Here is a 21933-nt window from a genome sequence, read left to right on the forward strand (position 1 = left end):
CAAGCCAATGTTGTACATAAACTCTAAATGCCCTACTCTGTGCTAAACAGATAAAGAGAATAAAGAGTAAACGTACTTACCAAGAACAATACACACTCGCGGTTTGGAGCTGCTGGGTAAGGTAAGTGGTACAAAGAACAAATGCCGTGTTGTCCTGACCCTCGGATTCCAGATTACATATGATGTCTAGGATTTCCTTGCAGTCGACCTTTGCGATCTACCAAAAATGAGAAGATGGAGTCAAAAAGAAAATGGTGACTTTCCTGTAAATTTTGTTATGGAATATGAAGCTTCTTTTAATGTTTTCTATCTTTGATAATTGATGAGGCAATTAGAAGGATATAATTTTCTTCTATTAACTCATGGCTGAGTCTTCTGGAATATTTCATATAAAAAATATTAAAGAGGAGACAGTAAACACTATAAGGAAGTTCCACTGCAGTCCCAATGCAGATAAAAACATTTTTGTACAGTTAAAAAAAATTATTCATGGGGCGCCTGACTGGCTTAGTTGGTACGGCATCCAACTCCTGATCTCAGGTGACTTCAAGCCCCACAATGGGCGTGGAGCCTACTTAAAAAAAAAAAAGAATTATTCATGAACACTGCTACCATATAAGTAAGTCAAATTATACATAATAACTTCAGATTATTCACCTGAAGTACCATCACTTTTTCTTTTTAAAGATTTTATTTTTAAATAATCTCCGCACCTAATGTGGGGCTTGAACTCACAATCCCAAGATCAAGAGTTGCATACTCCTACAACTAAGCCAGTTAGGCACCCCTATTTCTCTTTCACTTTTATTCAAGTCACTATAGTTACAGATAGAAAAATACAAGGCTTATCCTTACTGCCAGTAAGGCTAAAGGAGGCCGGTTGAGAAACTGTTTTAAATTCAAATGCTTTCTCACAGAGTTAAGGAAAAAAAAAAATCTTTGGCATAAGTGGATTTTCAAACAATTAATACACTTAGAAATACATCTTTTTCATTTATGCTATATATAGAAATCTTAAAACCACCTCTGGGCAAATCAGAATTTTCTGGGGCTCTTTTTACATACTAATAAAACAGGAGAATAAGGCCTCTAAAGACCCTTTCTCAACTCTATTGTATCACTTCCCTATCTTAATAAAGAAGATGAAGGATAATCTCTTTGTCATTTGTCTATGTGTCAGCACTATAAATGTTAACTATACCAGACACCAAATGTACAAAACAACGTTAAATTTCAGGATAAATGAAGCATATATCAGGGTAAATGAGGTATGTAAGAGTTAGTTCATCTCTTCCAAAGTGCTATGCAGTTCCTATCAATAGGTGGTTCTAAGTCTCTAATTTTAGTCATACCCTCAGGTAGGCATAGAAAGGCTTCTTTCAAAGTTTAGCTCAAATGCCATTTTCTCAGAGAATCATCTCACTTCTAAGACCATGTCAGAATCCCCATCTCTCATGTTTTCAAAGACAATACAATGACACAGTGAACAGTATAGTATAGAGGTTAAAAGCAATTATTCTAAAACCAGATTGTGTATATTCTCTTCTCAGCTCTATAGCTGCTAGCTGTGTGACCCTGGATAAGTCATATAACTTCTTATTAACTCTACGTATCAATTTCCTCATCTAGAAAATGGAAATAAGGGACGCCTGGGTGGCTTCAATCATTAAGCGTCTGCCTTCGGCTCAGGTCATGATCCCAGGGTCCTGGGATTGAGCCCCGCATAGAGCTCCCTGCTCGGCGGGAAGCCTGCTTCTCCCTCTCCCACGCCCCCTGCTTGTGTTCCCTCTCTCGCTGTCTCTCTCTGTCAAATAAATAAAATCTTAAAAAAAAAAAATGTAAATAATAGGACCTCCCTCATGGAGTTATTATAAGAATTTAATATGTTTCAGTACAGTATGGTGACTATAGTTAATATTGTATTGCATATCTGAAAGTTGTTAGGAGAATAGATCGTAAAAGTTCTCATCACAAGAAAAAAAATTTGTGACTATGTACAGTGAAAGACATCAACTAGAGTTATTGTGGTTACCATTTCACAACATACACAAATATCGCATATTATTATGTATGCCTGAAATAATACAATGTTAATATGTCAATTATACATCAATAAAAATGTGATATCTGTGCCTATTAAAGTTACAGCTAAGTCTTAAAAAATATGTTCTAACAGGAATTGGCTAATAGGGAGCATGTTAGAAGAGCTGTTAAAAACTGTTTTCATGAAACATGTAAGAAAAAGAAAAAAAGAAAGTCAACCTTAAGAATACTAGAAAGCATTTCAAAAGATCACTCTCAGATGCAAGATCACACTTGATGCAAATTTATATCGAAGGAGTACTGAGACATAAAGTTAAGTTGTTAAAGCCTAAAACATAAAGTTAAATTCAGTTTTCAGGTAAGGGAAAAAAAAAAAAGACCTCATCATACTTAATGAAGATGGAATTTTACTAATGCCCTAAACAACCATAACCTCATTCACAGCTCAATGTATCAGAATGGTCATCCAGAGACAAAAGGCCCACGATAGGGCATTTAAAATTGAAGTGACTGAGGGACCAAAATGAGAATTCCACAGCAAGAGAAAACAACAGCTGTTCCACAGCAGCCATCTACCATCCAGGCCATGTTCAAGCTCCTGTCCAAAACCAAGAATTCTAAAATCTGATTTTGCAACGTAACAGCAATATCACATCTCTACACTGAGAAATAGCATGAAAAACTCTCTAAGTCAGACATATAAATCAGAATGGAAAGAACATACAACTTGCATTTCTAGAACATTTTTTATCCTTTTCAAATAACTTGAATGAGATAATTGTATTATCTCATTTTATCAGCATGATAAATATGTAAAATTAGCAAGGGAGGCAATTTTATTTCTACTTCACAAGTAAAAGATGAGCCTAAGAAGAGACTATTTCTCATCTCCAGTCAACTGTGGCTAATAATCAGAAGAGTAAACAAAATGAAAAATGAATCTCATGTCATTTTATTCCCACAGGGAAGCTCTTACGTTTTAAAGGGGTACAATTCAGAGAGGAGCTTTCACCTTGGAACCAAAGTGAAGGAAGCTAGAAATACAGCTTTCAAGTCAAAATTCGCTAACCTAAAACGATGGGGGAGGATATGGTATGAAAAACCCAGATTAGTAGTTTATAAAGCATATATAGTTCTATTATTTCCATTTATTACAAATACTCTATGGATGAACACTACCTGTTAGTGTATAGTAAGCCTAAACAAACAGCTCTCCTCCTCTCGCACAAGCTGATCCTCCCCATCCTTCAACATTCAGTGGAAACTTTTTTCATCATGAAGTCCTCCTTATAGATTACTCTAGTGTCCAAGATCTCTTGCCCTGCTGTGAATTCACAGCATCTTATCAACATTTTTATTTGGGATATTTTTTATTCTACTTTGGGTCAACTTTAGAACTAGTGACTCATACTGGCCTTTTTATTACTTTCTTGTTTTGAGCTTTTAACTTAAGCTCTCCAACCAGACTATGAATTCCTTGGAGACAAGACCACAGTCTTCCAAATGATATCCAAAATCCTCTGTGCACAAAATCCACAGGAAAAAAACAGCCATGTTAAAATTAAAATATACACGTCTTTCAAAGCAGTGCTATTTACTAAGTACTGGGGATACAAACTAGCCTGATTTCTGCCTTCATGGAAATCACAGCTGAGTCACAGATAATAAATGAGGAAGCAGGCAATTGCTGAGAATTACAATGTATGTTAACTGCTACAACGGGTACAGAGTATTTTTAAACTACCTTTGCGGGTGCCTGGGTGGCTCAGTTGATTAAGCTTCTGCCTTCGGCTGAGGGTCCTGGCATAGAGCCCTACATGGGGCTCCCTGCTCAGCTGGGAGCCTGCTTCTCCCTCTCCTTCTGCCCCTCCCCCCTGCTTGAGTGCGGGTGCTCTCTCTCTCTCTCTCAAAAATAAAATCTTTAAAGAAAAAAAAGAAAATAGGACTAGTTTATAGTGGGGTTTTGTACAACCTTCCAATTCAAGAACTCATTTGCCTCACACATACTTATTGATGCTACTAACACAGGGGCATCCTTCTAGACTTTTTTCACTTTCGTTTAAGTAATGAAAAAAATCTATCATTCTTACAAATGAAGAAACTGAATCCTTCAATCTGTTACCTACTCTCCCTGATTCTAAATCCTTTGAAAGCTGGTACTGTATCTTATCTCATGCTTTTATCCCACTTAGTGCCTGCTTTTAGGATCTTTATGTGACAAGTAAGCATTCAGTTAACATTTTTAGTTAAAAAGAGTATCAGTATTTTGCCCCCAAAGCCCATATTTTCTTGAATACAGAGGAAAAAGAGTTATGATAAAGAAACAAAAGTAAATAAACAGGAAAATAAAAACTAGAAAAATCCAGTAAATTAAAATGACATACTTCTAACACTTCACTAGTAAAGTATGATTATACTACTGGTCCCCAACCTTTTCTAATAAATACCTTAAAACCACACACTAAAAACCAAATTTATGCCATAAAATACTTTTCAGTTACTGTAAATTGAGGCCACTGACAAGCTTCTGAGAATTTCAATGAGTATCAAGGAAATACCTGCATAGGTACTGAACGCATTTTTTTGTGTTAAATATGATTCATATCCCTGTGGTTTACATTCTATAGCTATTAAGACGAGTAGGACACATGCGTCAAATAATTAAGTCTTTGTTTACTATCTATCTTGCCTAGCAGAATATACGTTCTGTCAGGGCAAAAATCTGTTTTTATTCAGCACTGTATCTTCAGTGCCTACAATGGTACTAGGCACCTGGGAGAACATCAATAAATACTTGTTGGAATAAAAGAACCACAAGATAAATAACATAGAGGCCACAGGATAAATAAGTGGGACAGAATGAAGACAAAATTAATGTGGTCTAGAGTAAGCAAAGAAGGCTTCAAGGAAAATAGCTCTTGGGGGATATCAGGGTCTAGATGCATATGGGCGGGGATGGCCTAAAAAGAAAAAAAAGATGCCAGAAAGAACAAACTAATAAATATAAGAGTCATCATGGAATAGGAGGCGGGGAAAGGTTATGTGATGTAATTGTAAAGAATGGTATTTACCACTAAAGCTAGCATTCAGTGAATAAAAGGTTGGATTAAATAAGGTTAGAGACTTTGGACAGAGCACAACTGCACACTAGAAGACATCTAAATAAGGCCATGCCCTAGAGTTGTGTAGTTTCATACTATACAAAGATAACCAGCTAAGGAGGTTAATGGAGGTTGAAATTCAGTCAGCTTGCCAAGCCCTAAGTTTTGGCATGAGAGGCTCTTCCTCACAGAAGGGAGACCTTGGGAAGGCAACAATGTGAAAGAGGAGGTACTTTTTGCCAATTTCCATAAAGGTACCATATAGGCTAACAACAGCGGGAGACTGGAGGACATGTGATTGTTTTGTTTCTAAGAGTAGTCAATAAACATTTACTGAACTGAAATGGAAGGAGAGTGAACAGAACCAGCCAAGAACTTAAAAGCACCTGAAAGACTGGTCAGGAACATTCATTCACACCTTAAGCCTTCAAAATTCTAACTAGTTTCCTCAGATTTTTCCTTACCAAAATCTACTTCATAACAAAGTCTGATAAGTTTAATGACACAAAAATATAAATCATGCATAAGCACTATCAATGGTATTTGTATTTAGAAGAATCAAAACTTTCAGCATAAGGAATAAAGTGCTGTCTGTGGCTCAGGGGCGCCTGGGTGGCTCAGTTGGTTAAGCATCTACCTTTGGCTCAGGTTATGATCCCAGGGTCCTGGGATCAAGCCCCGAATTGGGCTTCCTGCTCAGCAGGGGTCTGTGTCTTCCTCTCCCTCTCTCAAGTAAATAAATAAAATCTTTCAAGAAAAAAAAAAAAAGGAATAAAGTGGCTAATGCTGAAAACTCTGGTGGCAAAGATGAAAACGTACCACCTTACCCTATGAATTTTATATATATAAAAACCATATATACATGTGGTGTGTGTGTGTATATGTATGTATGTATGTAGGTAGTTACATACCTTCCTGCCAATCCTGGTGCTGAATAAGGAATAAAGAGTTGGACCTGACAAGAGTAATGCCTGCCAAGTTCTCCCGTGGCAAAGCACTTAGAAATCCTGGGTAAAACAGAAATGCCTTGCCGAACATTCAAGAAATAAAAGAAATCAGGATGCCTGGGTGGCTCAGTCAGTTAAGCATCCGCCTTCGGCTCAGGTCACAATCCCAGGGTCCTGGGATTGTGCCGCATCAGGCTCCTTGCTCCCTCTGCCTCCCCCTCCCCCCTGCTTGTGCTCTCTTTCTCCTTCTCTCTGACAAATAAATAGATAACATGTTTAAAAAAATAAATCATGAAGGGGAAAAAGTGTTTAAGTGTGAACAGACAACTGCCCTAACTTGCTGGATCATTGCTAATTTCACTAAGAGGCTTGTGTTTTACAACTCATGGATGGGAGATGATAAAGCTTGGACAGAGGAACAGGAAGTTGGCAGTGAGACCTTCTGCATAGTTAGAACTCCTAAAGAGCTAAAAACTCAGAGAAAGGGTGATGGCAATCTCATCCTGGGTTCTGCTGGGATAAAAAAATATTTGAGTATTTATAACCTGTCCTTCCAACTTGGAATTTGCCATAATACTACTCTGTTGTCTAAAAACCCCAAAATGAGAAAAAAAGAAAAAATAAAAAGAAGGTTCCGGCTGGTAACATCTCTGAATCACCTGGCAGAAGCAAATATAAAACTGATTTATAGAGATATATGCTAAATAAGGCATATTAGAATTCTCAGAAATAAAGCACTCCTTATTCCCACCCAACCCACCAAAACTGAGTTCACAATCCCAAACTATAAAAAGCACAAATACACCAGTCATTCCAGAAAATGCAGCATACACAATAAGCAGAACTAGACTCCCAAGAACATCAGATAACAGAATGTACAAAACACCACAACACAAAGACTGAACCCAGCCATGGACTCTGGTTTGTTAAAAAAAGAAAAAAAAAAGCAGAGGGGTGCCTGGGTGCCTCTGTAGGTTAAGCGTCCAACTCTTGATTTCAGCTCAGGTCATGACCTCAGGGTCATGGAATCAAGCCCTGCTCCCGGCTCTGCACTGGGCATGGAGCCTGCTTGGAATTCTCTCTCCCCCTCTGCCCCTCCCCCCAGCTCACAAGCACATGCTCTCAAAAAAAGAAAAGCAGAGAGCAATAGGAGTGATGAAGGAAAGGAGAGAGGGAAGGGAAGAAGGAAGGAGGTATAAAGTCACAAAGTGATATGGAGGAACCTTAAATGCATATTGCTAAGTGAAAGAAGCTAATGTCTACATACTACATAATTCCTAGTATATGACATTCTGGAAAAGGCAAAACTGTGGAGGCAGTAAAAAGATCAATGGATGCCAGGGGCTTGGGGGGAGAGAGAGGAAAGGATGAATAAGCGGAGTACAGGACATTTTTAGGGCAGTAAAACTATTCTGTATGATACCGTGATGGTAGATACAGGTCATTTTAAGTTTGTCAAAAGCCACAGAATGTGTAATACCAAGACCGAACTTTAAACTATGGATTTTAGTTAACAATAATGTATTAGTTCACCAATTGTAACAAATGTAACAGACTAACGGCAAGATGCCAATAGGTAAAACTGGGGATTTGGGAGATATATTTGGGAACTCTGTACTTTCCACTCAATTTTTCTTAAACTGTTTCTGCTTTAAAAAAAGTCTATTAATTAACAAAAAAGCCTTTAACCATTGTTAAAACTGGATTGCCTTTTTATTGTTGACTTGTAGGAGTTCTTCATATAGTCTAGATTCAAGTCCTTTGTAAGATTTTTGGTTTCCAAATATTTTTTCCCATTCTTTATGTTGCCCTTTGGATGGAGTTGGATGAAATCTTATTTTTCTTTTGTCGCTTATGTTTTTGGTGTCAAATGTAAGAAACAATTACCTACTCCAAGGCCTGAAATGTTTATTCCTGTATTTTCTTCCAAGATGTTACATTTTTAGCTATTATATTTAAGTTTATGATCTATTTGGAGTTAATTTTTATATATGGTTTTACAAGTCAAACTTCATTCTTTTTCAAGTGGATAACCAGTTGTCAAAGACTCATTCATTGAAAAGATTATTCTTTCCACCACTGAATTGTCTTGGTATTCATATAAATAATCATTTGTCCCTAAGTGTGAAGGCTTATTTCTAAATTCTAGTCCATTGATCTTTCTGCCTATTTTTTGCCAGTACCACAGACTTTATTACTCTAACTTTTTAGTGAAGTGTGAGTCCTCCAACTTTTCCTTTTTTAAGAGAGAGAAGGGGCATGAGTTGGGGGGGGGGGGTGGAGGAAGAGGGAGAGAATCTTAAGCAGCCTCTTGAGTGGAGCCTCATGCCAGGCTTATCTCAAGACCCTGAGATCATGACCTGAGCCAAAATCAAGAGTCGGATGCTTAACTGACTGAACCATCCAGATGCCCCTCCAACTTGTTCTTTTACAAGATTGTTTTGGCTATCTTGGGTCCCTTGAATTTCCACATGAATTTTAGGATCAGCTTCTCAATTTCTGCAAAAGAGGAAGGTGGGGTACCTCCATCTTTACAATATCAAGTCTTTTGATCCACGAACACAGAATGTTGTCCCATTTATTTACTTTCTTTCAACATTTTATAAATCCAGTGGCTACGTCTTGTACTTCCTTTTAAAAATTTCTTCCTAAATATTTTGTTTTTTTAATGTTATTATCCATGAAATTGTTTCCTTAACTTCATTTTCATGTTGTTCACTGTTAGATGTATATAAAGAAAAGTAATTTTTGTATATTGATCTTACTAGGATTATTTTTATACAAGATAATATATGCAAACAGAGACAGTTCCAATCTGGATGCCCACCTCCCCTTTTCTTGCCTAATTGGCCTGGCTAAAACTTCCAGTACAATAGTGAATAAAAGTGGCAAAAGCACCCATTCTTGTCCCTGATCTTAAGGAAAAACCACTGAATTTTTTATCTTAAATACATCACTCATAGGTTTTTATAGCTACCCTTTATCAGGCTAAGGAAGTTCCCTGCTATTCCTAATTTGTTGAGTGTGTTTAACATGAAAGGTGTAGGACCTTGTTAAATGCTTTCTGCCTCTCTTGCAATGACCATGTGGCTTTTGTCCTTTATCCCATTAATATGGTGTATTACATTGACTGATTTAAAACAACTTTGCATTCCTGTGATAAATTCCACTTGATCAAAGTGTAAGTTGCTGGATTTGGCTTGCTGTTTTGTTTTATTTTGCTTATTAATCAGAGAGTGTGCACAAGCAGGGAGAGTGGTAGGCAAAGGGAGAAGCAGGCTCCCCACTGAGCAAGAAGCCCAAAGCAGGACTCAATCCCAGGACCCTAGGATCATGACCTGAGCCAAAGGCAGATGCTTAACCAACTGAGCCACCCAGGCGTCCGTTTTAAGATTTTATTTATTTGTGAGAGAGAGCGCGCGCGCATGAGTGGGGGGAGGAGCAGAGAGAGAGGGTGAAGCAGACTCTCCATTGAGCAGGGAGCCTGACATGCGGTTCGATCCCAGGACCCCGGGATCATGACCTGAGGCCAAGGCAGACGCTTAACTGACTGAGCCACCCAGGCATCCCTGGCTTGCTGTTTTTTGTTGAGGATTTTGCATCACTATTCTTTAGGGATTTTGGTCTATAGCTTTCTTTCTTGTGATATCTTTGGTTTTGGTTATCAGGATAATGATGGCTTCACAGCAGGGTGTTGGAAACATTCCTTTCTCTTCTATTATTTGCAAGACTTTATGATCTGTATATATTTTGTACAATTCACTACTGAAGTCATGTGGATGTGCGTTTTTCTTTGTGGGAAATTTAAATTACCAATCTCTTTACTAGTTATAGGTATATTCAGATTTTCTATTTCTTTGTGAGTCAATTTTAATAGCTTGTATCAATTCTAAGGATTTGTCCAGGGTGTTCTCTGTCAAATAAATAAAATCTTTAAAAAAAAAATTCTAAGGATTTATCCATTTCATCTAAGTAAATCTAATTTTTTGGTATTTAATTCTTCATAGCATTCCTGTATAATCTTTTTTATTCCTGTAGGGTCAGTAGTAATGTCCTCTTTCATTTCTAATTTTAGTGATTTGAGTATTCTTTCCTCTTTTCAGTTCAACTAAAAGTTTATCAATTTCATTGATCTTTACATAGAACCAACTTTATTACTTTTCTCTACTGATTTTATGTTCTCTATTTCAGTTACTTACATGCTAATCTTTATTATCTCCTTCCTTCTGTTTGCTTTGGGCTTACTTTGCTTTTCCTTTTCTAGTTTTTAAGGTAGACGGTAGGGTTTTTAACTTGAGACCTTCGTTTTCAAGATTGACATTTTACAACTGTAAATTTCTCTCTAAGCACTGCTTTAGCTGCATCCCATAAATTCTGGTGTGTGGTGCTTTCATCATTCATCTCAATATATTTTCTAATTTCTTTTTTTTCTTTGATCCAATCCTTATTTGGGAAGATGTTTAATTTTTACGTTTGTGAATTTCCCAAATTTCCTCCTGTTATTCATTTCTGATTTCATTCCACTGCAGCTGAAGAACATACTCTGTATTATTTCAATCAAACTTTAAAATTTTTAAGGTTTCTTTTATGGTCTAGCATGTAGTCTCTCCTGGAGAATGATCCCTGTGCATTTGAGACTAATGTATAATCTGCTGCTGCTGGGTATTCTATAGATGTCTGCTAGGTCTAGTTGGTTTACAGTGTTGCTCAAGCCTTCATTTCTTTGTTGTCTAGTGGTTTATCCATTATTGAAAGTAGGGTATTAAAGTCTCCAAATATTATATTTGAATTATTTCCCCCTTCAATTCTGTCAACACATGTATGTTGGGGCTCAGGTGTTCCTCAGATTGCATAATCTCAATTGACCTCTTTCATTCAAAGTTTGCGGATTCTTTTTTCTGCTAATTCAAATCTGATGTTGAGTCTCTCTAGCAAAATAATTTCAATTACTATACTTTTCTACTCTAGACCTTTATTTGGTTCCTTTTTGTAATTTGTATTTATTTCTCTATTCTATACTTGTTGAGACACTGTTCTCATATTTTCCCTTAATTCTTTACACTTGGTTCCTTTGGTTCTCTGAATATAGAGTTGATCTTCATTATTCACAGATGCTGTAATCACAAATTTGACTACTTGCTAAAATGTATTTTTGATTTCCAAAGTCCACTCATGATGCTTTCAGAGTCATTCATGAACATGCACAGAGTGGTGAAAAATGTGAGTCCTCTGGTGTGCACATTCCCAGCTAAGGCCAAAGTGACATTATGCCTTCTAGTTTCAGTTCTCATACTCTTTTTCATGTTCTATTTAGTGGCATTTTTTTTGCGTTTTTATGCTTTTCTCTGGTGATTTCACTGTTTAAAATAGCTCCCCAGTGTAGTGAAGTGCTAAATGCAAGAAGCTTTGATGTGCCTCACAGAGAAAATGCACGTGTTAGATAAGCTTCATTCAGGCTTGAGTTACCATGCTATTGCCTGTGAGTTCAATGTTAATGAATCAACAATATATATTAAATAAGGTGTCTTTAACAGAAGCACACATAGAACAAAATTATGTACTCTTCAGTTGACAAAAATGTCACGACCAGAGCCTTGCAGGAACCTAACCACATATTTCCCCTAGGAGCAATGGTTTCGGTATTTGGTAATTCAGTGTTTGCAGTCAGTATATAGAACATAACTACCACAAATGACAAGAATTGAGTATATCTGTAATAGCTGATTTATAATTCTTTGTCTAGTAAGTCCAGTATCTGGGTGTTCTTAGGAAAAGTTTCTACTGGCTGTTTTTTCCCCTGTGTATGGACTATCATGTTTCTTTACATGGTAAGTGGATATTTTAAATAATATATTGTGGCAACTGTGGAAATCAGATTCCCTCACCTCTTTAGGGCTTGTGATTATTACTATTTGTTTGTTTAATGACTTTCTTAGAATAATTCTGTAAAGTCTGTATTGTTTGTCATATGTGTGGCCACTCAAGTCTCTGCTTGGTTAGCTTACTGGTCGGCTACATGTTCAACATATTCAAGAAATTTACTTAAATACCTGAATAAGTAAGTCCCTCCTTTTGCCAAGCGGTTCTGTGTGTTGGGGCATACTTTCAGTATTTCAGTAGGCAGTTTAAAATTGTGCCTTGCCTTTCTTTTCCTACTTGTGCAGAGAGCCTCAAGGTACACAGGAGGTGAGGGATTAGGGCCATCTTGGGCCATTCCTTACCAGACACATAGCCCTGTACATGCATGTTACCTTATAGAATTCTAGGAATATATCAGAGGTTTTCAAAATCCCCTATGGACAACCCATATCCCAGTTTTTCTTTTTAATCTTTTGGGCCAGTCTCTTGTTAGCCTGACTGGTAATGCCTCCTCAGACAATTGTCTGAGGAAAATTGTCATGTTAAACAATTACCACTGACTGTTTATGGCAAATACACTGAGGACAGAGCTTTTGGCATGGTGAGCTGTGAGCCAAATAAAGACAAGTCTTGAGAATGGAGCTTTTCAGAAAGATGCCAGAAAGATCAAATACTGACAATTCTCTGGGGATAAGCTTTTGCCGAGTTCCAAAATCCATTCTGCTTCCTCAGCTGGCTGCCAGGCTGCTGGTTTTCATAGCTACTGTAGTTTCGAGGATGTTTGTTTTCAAAATTACTGTGAAACTGGGGAGGACATGAGAAGTAGGGCAAGTTAAAATGCCACCAACTTCACTGTTCTTACTGAGATTCATCTGTTTTCCTTGAATAAAACCTCCTTGGACTGTAGTAAGCCTTTAGCTAATTTCTGGGGTTCTGAAAAGTTAATCTTATTTGCTCTCTGGTTTCAAATGCTGATGACTTGGATCTCTTAATTTCCAATCAGACCTCTCCCTCTCAGTCTCACAGTATGTGAATACTGTCTCCTTTCTTCTCCCTTTTGTCTTGTTCATCATTTTATCTCTAGTGCCTAACAGAGTCCTCCAATGAATATATGTTAAATAACTGGAAAGTAGGTCTACACTATTTCCTACAATAATATGTGAATCTAAAATTATCTCAAAACAAAGTGTCTTTTATTTACTTTTTAACGATTTATTTATTTAAGAGAGAGAGAGCATGCAAGAGCATGGGGGTGGGGAGGGGAGGGAGAGAGAATCTTAATCTGCTGAGGGCAGAGCCTGTCACAAGGCTCAATCTCACGACCCTGAGATCACCACCTAAGCCAAAACCAAGAGTTGGATGCTTAACCAACCAAAGAAAAGAAAAAAGACAACCTTGGATATTGTAGGAAATGAACTATAGGGATAAGAACAGATACAGTTAGAAGACTTTCATAATAATCAGCCAATTAAACACCAGTGTTATAACAGGTAGCCAAGTGGCATAAGAGGAGGTCAGCAGAGGCAGCGTATCTGCCTACTTATTTTCATGATTAGGCTACCAAGGTAAACTAGTATTCTGGTCAGTGCCATTACTGAAATATTTTATCATTTATCTTTCTCTAGATTAGCAGTTTTCAATCTAGTATTTTCCTGATCAGTTCTAAGGCATAATGCAAATAATTTGCTTCTCATAACGTTTTAAAACTGGGGCACCTGGGAAGGTATCTCTTCAAAGCTATTTAAAAGAACTCTGCCTTAGGAAAGAAATTATTTAAATAGGCAAATCCTCAATTTCTTCATATAGCCTTTTTACCTTTAATGTATTTGTTTAGTGTACCATTCATTTCCCATATAATGAAGTAAAATTATTTAGATTTTAATTTTAAATTTAATTATACACTATTATTATTCCTTACTCAGGAGCCATCTTAATCTCGATTCTTATTTAAGCTACACCCAAAATTTCTATGCTCCTGTTTACTTTTTCTTCTACTCCCAAACTGAATTCTCAGTGGGTCCTGTTTAAATGTATTTGCTCTGTTTATCATCTATACCTAGTGATTGTGTCAATTCCCAACAGTGTTAGACTAGTGAGTAAATTAAGTCCTGTTTGTCTTTTCATTTCCCCATCAAGAGAAGAAACAAACCTCTCCTGCTGTGTATATTAACATTAGACACTGAAGATACAGTTCATTCAGGGATTAAAACTGAAATGGACTCTATCTTAACTATGCCTAGAGTTCTACTGACCAATTCCTTGGCTCTTCATAATAATAGAAGTGTTTCATGTTTGAAATATCATTATTCTTATATGCGGAAAACTTGATCTTTGCGAAGATTTCCTCTTTCAGTAATGAAAAAAATATAGGAAACATCCACGTGGGACACTAGGCCATGGCCAAGTCTGTAACTTTAATTAAAAACCTTTCATATGTAAAATTAATAGCAATATCATCTCATTCAACTCTAAATGAAACTAGAACTTGAGGATTCCACTGACTTCTGAATTCAGGGTTCTGAATTTTGGCTTTCAAGCTGATCCCCTCAATTAATCTTAATTGTTATGTGCCTGGCTAAATCTTCCCCATCAGAGGTTTCCTATTACACACACCATTATAGTGATACCCACAGGAGCCAACGTACAAGTACTTTTATTCCCAGCTGTTGCTGAAGTTAATTTGACTCTTCTCCTGAACTCAGTTCAAGTAGATGGCAAATGTGTATAGAACTCTTGTTACCTTAGAACATATGCTGATTTTAAAACTCCAATTAATGAACACCTAGTGATTCATTAGTACTTTCCCAAAGCAAATTTTTAAAATTCTCTTTAATTCTGTTGTCAGTTGCAAAAAAAAAACATCACTGGAGAAGAGACTAATTATGATGGTAGCAGTGTTCCTTTTAAAATAATTTTATGATGTGTGCTAAATGTTTTTACATTGATACATTTAACTAATTAATCCCAATCATTATAAAACTGTTTTAAATAACACCTGTATATAAATGTATAAATCTGAACAGAATGATGTACCACTAAGATGTTTCCTATTTTAACATGGCTCATCATGTTTACCAACTGGAAATAAGTTGTACTGCCAGGAAGCAAGGAGATCTGTGTTAAAAACTGGGTTTGAACTCTCTAGTTTAATGCAGGTAGGGCCTTGGAAACATTATCATCTTGGCCTCAGTTTCATCACTGGTAAAACACAGACGGTTACACTAAATGATATTTAATGTTTCTATACACTGGAAAATCTGATTCTTGTAGAGTCCAGCCAACATTTTTTATAAAGTATCAGATATAAAATATTTTCAGCTTCGTGGGCCTGGTAGTTTCTGTTACAGCCACTCAACTCTGCCACCGTAGAGTAAAAACAGCCATAAAACATAAACAAATGGGCATGACTGTGTTCCAGTAAAACTTTATTTGCAAAAACATGCAGTTGCGTGGATCTGGTCCACAGGCCATGGTCTGCCAACCTCTGTTGTACAGAATCAAATCACATTTCCTTTAACTCCATTCCTTACAAACTCAACAAATTTGTTGAAAGGAATAATTATGTAACTTCAGGAAAAAAATCCTGTTTTGTTGTCTTGTTATTAAACCAGGACAGGTCATGAATAAAACAAAGCCAATTATTCTCCCAAGTCGTCCCTGTTGTCCACACCTCTGCCATTCTAGTCAGTTAGCAGAACACTACCATTCTTCTGGTGTCCCAGGCCTTATGAGTCTCTTAACAGCGTCTTTGCACATTATCCTCTTATATCTGTCCTATCAGCAAGTCCTATTCTTTCTCCTCTTGCTAAATGCAACCTCTTCTAAACCTAATACATCCTCTTTCTGTCTTAAGCTTCCTAAAACACTGAATAGTCATTTTGCTTCCTACCTTCAAAACCTTCCTACTTTCTACTGCATCAAATCTTTCTTTTTTAAAAAAATATTTAATTATTATTTTTTTAAGACTTAGAGAGCACTAGCGGGGGCAGGGGGAGGAGCAGAAGGAGAGGGAGAAGCAGACTACCCACTGAGCAGGGAGCCTGATGCGGGGGCTCAATCCCAGGACCCCAGGATCATGATCTAAGTGGAAGGCAGACACTTAACTGAGAGCCACCCAGGTGCCCCAATATTTATTTGAGAGAGAGAGAGCACGCATAAGCGAGGGGAGGGGTAGAAGGGAGGAAGAGAGAATCTCAAGCAGACTCCATGCTGAGCACAGAGCCTGATGTGGGGCTTGATCCCATGACCAAGATCATGACCTGAGCTGAAACCAAGAGTTGGATGCTCAACCGACTGAGCCACCAAGCGACCCTCAAACCTAAGTTCTAATGCACTAGAGTCCCCAAGGACTTCCCCTTCTCCCCACCCAAGAGGTCTTATTTCTCCTAAGACCTCAACACATACTCTGTCGTGGCAAGGTGTGCTCTAGTGGGCCCCTGTAATGTATACATTCATTTCTCTGCCTTTACTATCACAGGCACTTATCCCAAAACCATTCTTTCTACCCTTCCAAACCCTACCATCATTTCAAGGTCCAACTGAAGGATCAATTTTTATAAAGCCTTATATGCCAGTCCACAAAGATTCTACACTTCTACAGAATTTAGGGGCAATAGCATAGAGCTTAGTACTTATCTTCCTAGAATTGTTTCTGGCAATCAAACTAGGCAATACATATTCTTCTGTTTTTATCAATGTCTCATACAATGCTACAAACAAAATTAAACAAGTTTTAAATAAACAAAGGTTGAGACATTAAAGGAAAAGTTGTTACTGTTATAGAATGAAGAGGAATCAATCCGTGGTCTAGTATTTTCGCTTCTTCTGAATTCTTCTGGTGTATATCAGGTGTTGAATATAACCATTACTGTAACTTAATTATGATTAAGTTTCCCAAACACAAAATATTGCAGCTGTTATTAGAGGTAAGCAGCCTCCTATCTCCTTACCCTTCCCAACAATGCAAATAAATAAATTAGCAAACAGGCTTATAGTTAGTCTCTCACGAATGCCTATTATGCTGCTAAGTATTCTTCTAGAGTGTAGGGATGCAGCAGTGAACAAACCTATGCCCCATCCTTACAGTTTTCAATCTAGTGGGAGGAAAAGCAGCAGCAAATATGATGTCTAGTGGTAGTAGTAATATAAACATAAAGAAGAAACAGGTAGGTAAGGGGACAGAGAATGAAAGGGGCCATTTTAGATGTATCTGTATATATTTATAATAATGACAACAGGTATTACTTGAAGAAAAAGAGTGCAAAGTAGGGGGATAGGATACTATTTTTTTTTTTTTTAAGATTTTATTTATTTGACAGAGACATAGCGAGAGAGGGAACACAAGCAGGGGGAGTGGGAGCACGAGAGGGAGACACAGGCTTCCCACGAAGCAGGGAGCCCAATGTGGGGCTCGATCCCAGGATCCCGGGATCATGACCTGAGCTGAAGGCAGACGCTTAACGACTGAGGCACCCAGGCGCCCCTAGGATAGTATTTTAGACGGAACAGTGAGGAAGGTCTCCCTGATATGGCAATATTGAAGAGGAATGTGAATGTTAAGGGAACAAGCCATCAATGATCTTGTGGAAGGGCATTCCAGGCAGGAGAAATGGCAATTACAAAGCTCTAAGTCAGGAATATGCTTGGTTTGTTCAAACAACAGCAAAGACAAGGTGGCTAGAGAGTAGTGAGCATTAAGTTGTACAAGATACTGTCAGAGATATTTATAAAAGTAGCCAGAGGCCATGACACACACAATAAAGACTTCTGGATTTATTTTGAAGAAGATGGAAAGCTGTTGAGTGGTTCTGATCAAGGGAGTGACATGGCCCCACTTAAGTTTTGAAGAGATTATTCTAGTTACTTTTGGGAAGAATAAAATGTAGAGGGCAAGAGTGAAAACAAGTAGGCCAGTTCAGAGGCTTGTGGATTCCCCAATGCCTAAGACACCATTTGGCATATAAACCCTTAGGTATATATCACCTAGGATAATATTTATTATCCTGTATCTTTAATATAATATTAGTGATAGTATACACCAAACTCAGGTTTGAATCTCAGTGTAACCACTTTCATGTAAGCACAAACCTATTACTTGATCTGAGCCTCACTTTCCCCACCAATAAAATGGAGCTACCTCTGAGTTGTGAGAACTGAATGTGACAATCTTTTTTTTTTAAAGATTTTACTTATTTGACAGAGAGAAAGACACAGCGAGAGAAGGAACACAAGCAGGGGGAGTGGGAGAGGAAGAAGCAGGCTTCCCGTGGAGGTCAATCCCAGAACCCCGGGATCATGACCTGAGCCAAAGGCAGACACTTAATGACTGAGCCACCCAGGTGCCTCTGAATGTGACAATCTATATAAACCATTTAGCATAGTGCTTAACATATAGTAAGGACTCAAAAAAATGGCAGCTGGTTATTCACTACCTCCCCACCTCCACTTCCAACACTGAGCCTGGACGGCTACAGACTTCGTTCAGTAGAAAGCCCATAAAAACAAACAAAGGAAGATCAAGAGCTTCACTATAGACATGTGAAGTCTGGAGATGTTATTAGCCATGCCAGTAGAGATAGTGATTAGGCAGCTGGATATGAGTCTGGAGTTCAGAAGAGAGGGCTGGGCTGGAGATTGCAGATACTGACCATAGTTGGTATTCAAAGCCATGAGTCTAAAAGAGATCAACGAGGGAGTCTGTATAGGTAGAAAACAGAGGACGCACAAGGAGAGTCCTAGAGTATTGCAACATTTACTCATCAGAGAGATGAGGAGGAAGAACAAAGTAGAACTGAGAAGGACTAACCAGTCAAGTGCACAAAAAACCAAGAGAGTTAAGTTATATCCTAGAATCCAAGTGGGAAAACTATTAAAAGTTTAAAAGACAAACAAGTCAGACTAAGATGAAAACTGAGAAATCATCATTGGATTTAGTGATGTGCTGGACTGGCAGGGGCGAACGCCATATTACAATGTGTTCAAGGGTGCTTGGGTGGCTCAGTCAGTTAAGCATCCAAGTCTTGATTTTGGCTCAGGTCATGATCTCAGGGTCATGGGGCTTGATCCCCATGTCAGGCTCTGCACTCGGCACAGAGTCTGCTTGAGATTCTCCCCCCCCCCCCACATCTTGAGCTCTAAATAAATAAATAAAATCTTATAAAACAAACAATGTGTTCAAAGAGAAAAACGTCAGAACAGTAAATTCACACAATTCAAACAAGAAAGTATGCTGAAAGGCCAGGAGAAAAATGGGGCTGCCTCTGGAAGGGGAAGTGGAATCTAAAGATTTCCTTTTTAAAGATGAAAGAAAGAACAGCATAAATGCTGACAGGATGGTTACAGCAGAGGGGTGACTGATGATGCAATAGAGAAAAGAAGTAGTGTAGCATTATTCTTGAGGGGGTGAGAGCAGATGGGATGTGATACTGAAGTCAAGGGGATTGCCTTAGGTAGGAGAACAGATAGAGTTATCCTTAGTAATGGAAGCAAAGGTATGCACATGCATAGATACAGGTAGGTGAACAGATGTCATGGAAGCAGCTTTGGAAATTCTCTTCCAACTGCCTCAATTTCCTCAGGGAAATAGGGAGAAAGTTCATCAATGGAAAGTGCAATGGGGCAGAAGGCATTACACTATAGGTCTGAAGAAAAATAACAAAGTATGAAATAGTAATCTATGAAGTGGAAAGAGAATGGCCTAAAAAAATTTAGTGTGACTGATTTCAAGTAAAATCAGTAGGCTGGTTTTCTTCACCCAAGTCTGACCCCACTGGTGCAGGTAAAGATATAGAGGAGGTAAAGACAGGGATAATCAGGATGCTCGTTAGTCAAATAAGCACAATTAAGGGAGAAACCAGTGGAGGAACTCAGGGAGTGATAATTTTGACTGACTATGGCAAAGGAGAGTAAGGAGGGAAATGAGTACATGAGAAGGATGAGGGACAGTGAACAGGTGAAAGGATTAACAGATTTTTGGTCCTGGAGTGAATGAGGTAGAAAGAGAGAGTTACATTTGGAATAGGAAATTATATATACAACTGTAAGTTGAAATTGTCATTAAAGTTTAAGAATTACTTTATGTCATAAATCAGACCCTTGGAATTCTTACCTTTAATAAGAAAAGTTCAGTGCAGAGGTAAAGTGAGAATCCATCTATCAGATCTAAGAGAATTATAGGTAGATGATGGAATATAGCTAGGAATTCCTCATCTTTCTCTGTATAATTTATCAAAAACTATTAGAGAAAGCAAATTCCAACTTTTTTAAAGAAAATGATTCAGGTTAAAAAAATGTAATCTGACATAGTTTTTTAAAAAGACTCAATTGCTTTATTATTTTCCATAGTATCCAGCTTGTCCACTTAATAGTTCAAAATGTATTCATGGGTTCTAAAGTCCTACACTTCTCTGCTTACACTTACATGTATGAAGTAACTTAAACTACAGCTAAGTGCCATTCTGTTTAGTTTATCCCTTGATATCAGTATTAATAATTTTGGCATTTCCCAAACAGAGAGAAATCAATTAAAATAACTTTCACATTTGAAGATTTCAAAACAAATCATTGCCCAAACACATAAAATACCCAACTGCATATTCTTTAATTATCTACTTTTCAAATCCACCTACAAGGCAACTATATATTCAATCTGTTGAACAGTTATATGCAATTAAAATGGCACTTTTCAGTAGTCAGGGGAAAAAAATATGTCTTGGTTTTCATCTTGCCATGCAACATTTACCAAAATCTATTAAATTCATAAGTGTGAATGACAAGAGCAGTTATTTGCTTTACTCACCTCCTTAATCGCATCTTCATTAGGGAGAATGGAACATAAGCATGTGATATAGGCTTGCTGAAAAGATGACACATTTGAAATTTCTTTTGATTCTGCACACAGTTTTGATAAAGCAGTGGCCTGAGGGATGCAGTTAGATTTCAGCAAATGTTTTATTCGCATCTGCAGAAAGGAAGGTCCTTCTTGTGCAATCAATTTATTGACTAGAAAAAAGGAAAAATAAAAGTTTGATAACATACCTCATAACACATCAAGGTTAAGATGAAAGTTTGATATCTTTTGTTGTTGGTTTGTTGTATCAACTGAATAAAAATTCAGTTGATATAACTTAGGAAGTTTATTCTGATCTCAATACTCATCTAATGGAGCAGAGAGCAAAATAAATTAAATTTGCTAATGATTCCCACATTACTTAGTAGTTTTATTCTGAACACCAAACCTCTTAATAAAACTAATATTTTATCAAAATTGATTATTTGATTTTCTCCTCCCTCACTTTCTGATAAGGATATTACGGAATACGGAAATGAACTGTAAGCATAAGTGCAAGAAAAAGAAGTAACTTATGTAATATTAACAACCACCACTTGAACACTTTTATGAGGTACCAAGCTTTAGGCTGAATGTTTCTATATACCTTTCATTTATTCTTCACACCACCACCAAGGCAAGTATTATTATCCCCACTTTAAGGTTAGGAAAATTAATATTCAGAGAAATTAGGTAACTTGCCAAGGATTCCAAAGCCAGTGGTGTTCTTTCCTCTAAACCAGGAATTTCTCAAAGTGTGTTCCACCGACCAAAAGACCTGAGAGATAGTCCTAGAAAAAAAAAGGATTCCTTGGTCAAATCTCTGAACAGTCCTGCAATAAAGAAAACTGTTCACTTTTATTTAACCCAATGTCTCCCAAACTGATTTGACCAGAGAACCCTTTTACACATATTATTAGTACAATGTAAAATATATGTTCCTGGTTCAGTACACACTTTGGAAAACGCTGCTCTGAGCGGTACTAAATATTACGCATCTGAGCACTGACTTTTACAGTGTTCCAGATAATCCCTCAATTTATGAACAGCAGATACTCAAGAAGTATGTGACATCATTATATACCATTATTTAAAGAATGGATAATATTGTATGTCAAGACAAGTCATGAGCAAACTGTTTAGGTATTTCATCGAA

At 37.4% G+C, this 21933-nt stretch overlaps 1 protein-coding gene across 2 annotated transcripts in view; it reads right to left on the reverse strand.

The window, feature by feature from the left end:
• RLF (RLF zinc finger) overlaps positions 1 to 21933 on the reverse strand; it is an 85277-nt gene that overhangs the window by 20721 nt on the left and 42623 nt on the right. For both annotated transcript variants that reach the window (XM_025856195.2, XM_025856196.2), the window contains exons 5-6: positions 20748 to 20950; positions 81 to 217 (exon numbers count right to left, since the gene is read on the reverse strand). In XM_025856195.2, the coding sequence (XP_025711980.1) occupies positions 81 to 217; positions 20748 to 20950 (340 nt within the window). The remainder of the gene's footprint in view (positions 1 to 80; positions 218 to 20747; positions 20951 to 21933) is intronic.

The sequence above is a fragment of the Callorhinus ursinus genome, unplaced genomic scaffold (assembly GCF_003265705.2).
Source record: "Callorhinus ursinus isolate GAN/ISIS: 27379988/994484 unplaced genomic scaffold, GSC_fseal_2.0 scaffold18, whole genome shotgun sequence".
Lineage (NCBI taxonomy): Eukaryota > Metazoa > Chordata > Mammalia > Carnivora > Otariidae > Callorhinus > Callorhinus ursinus.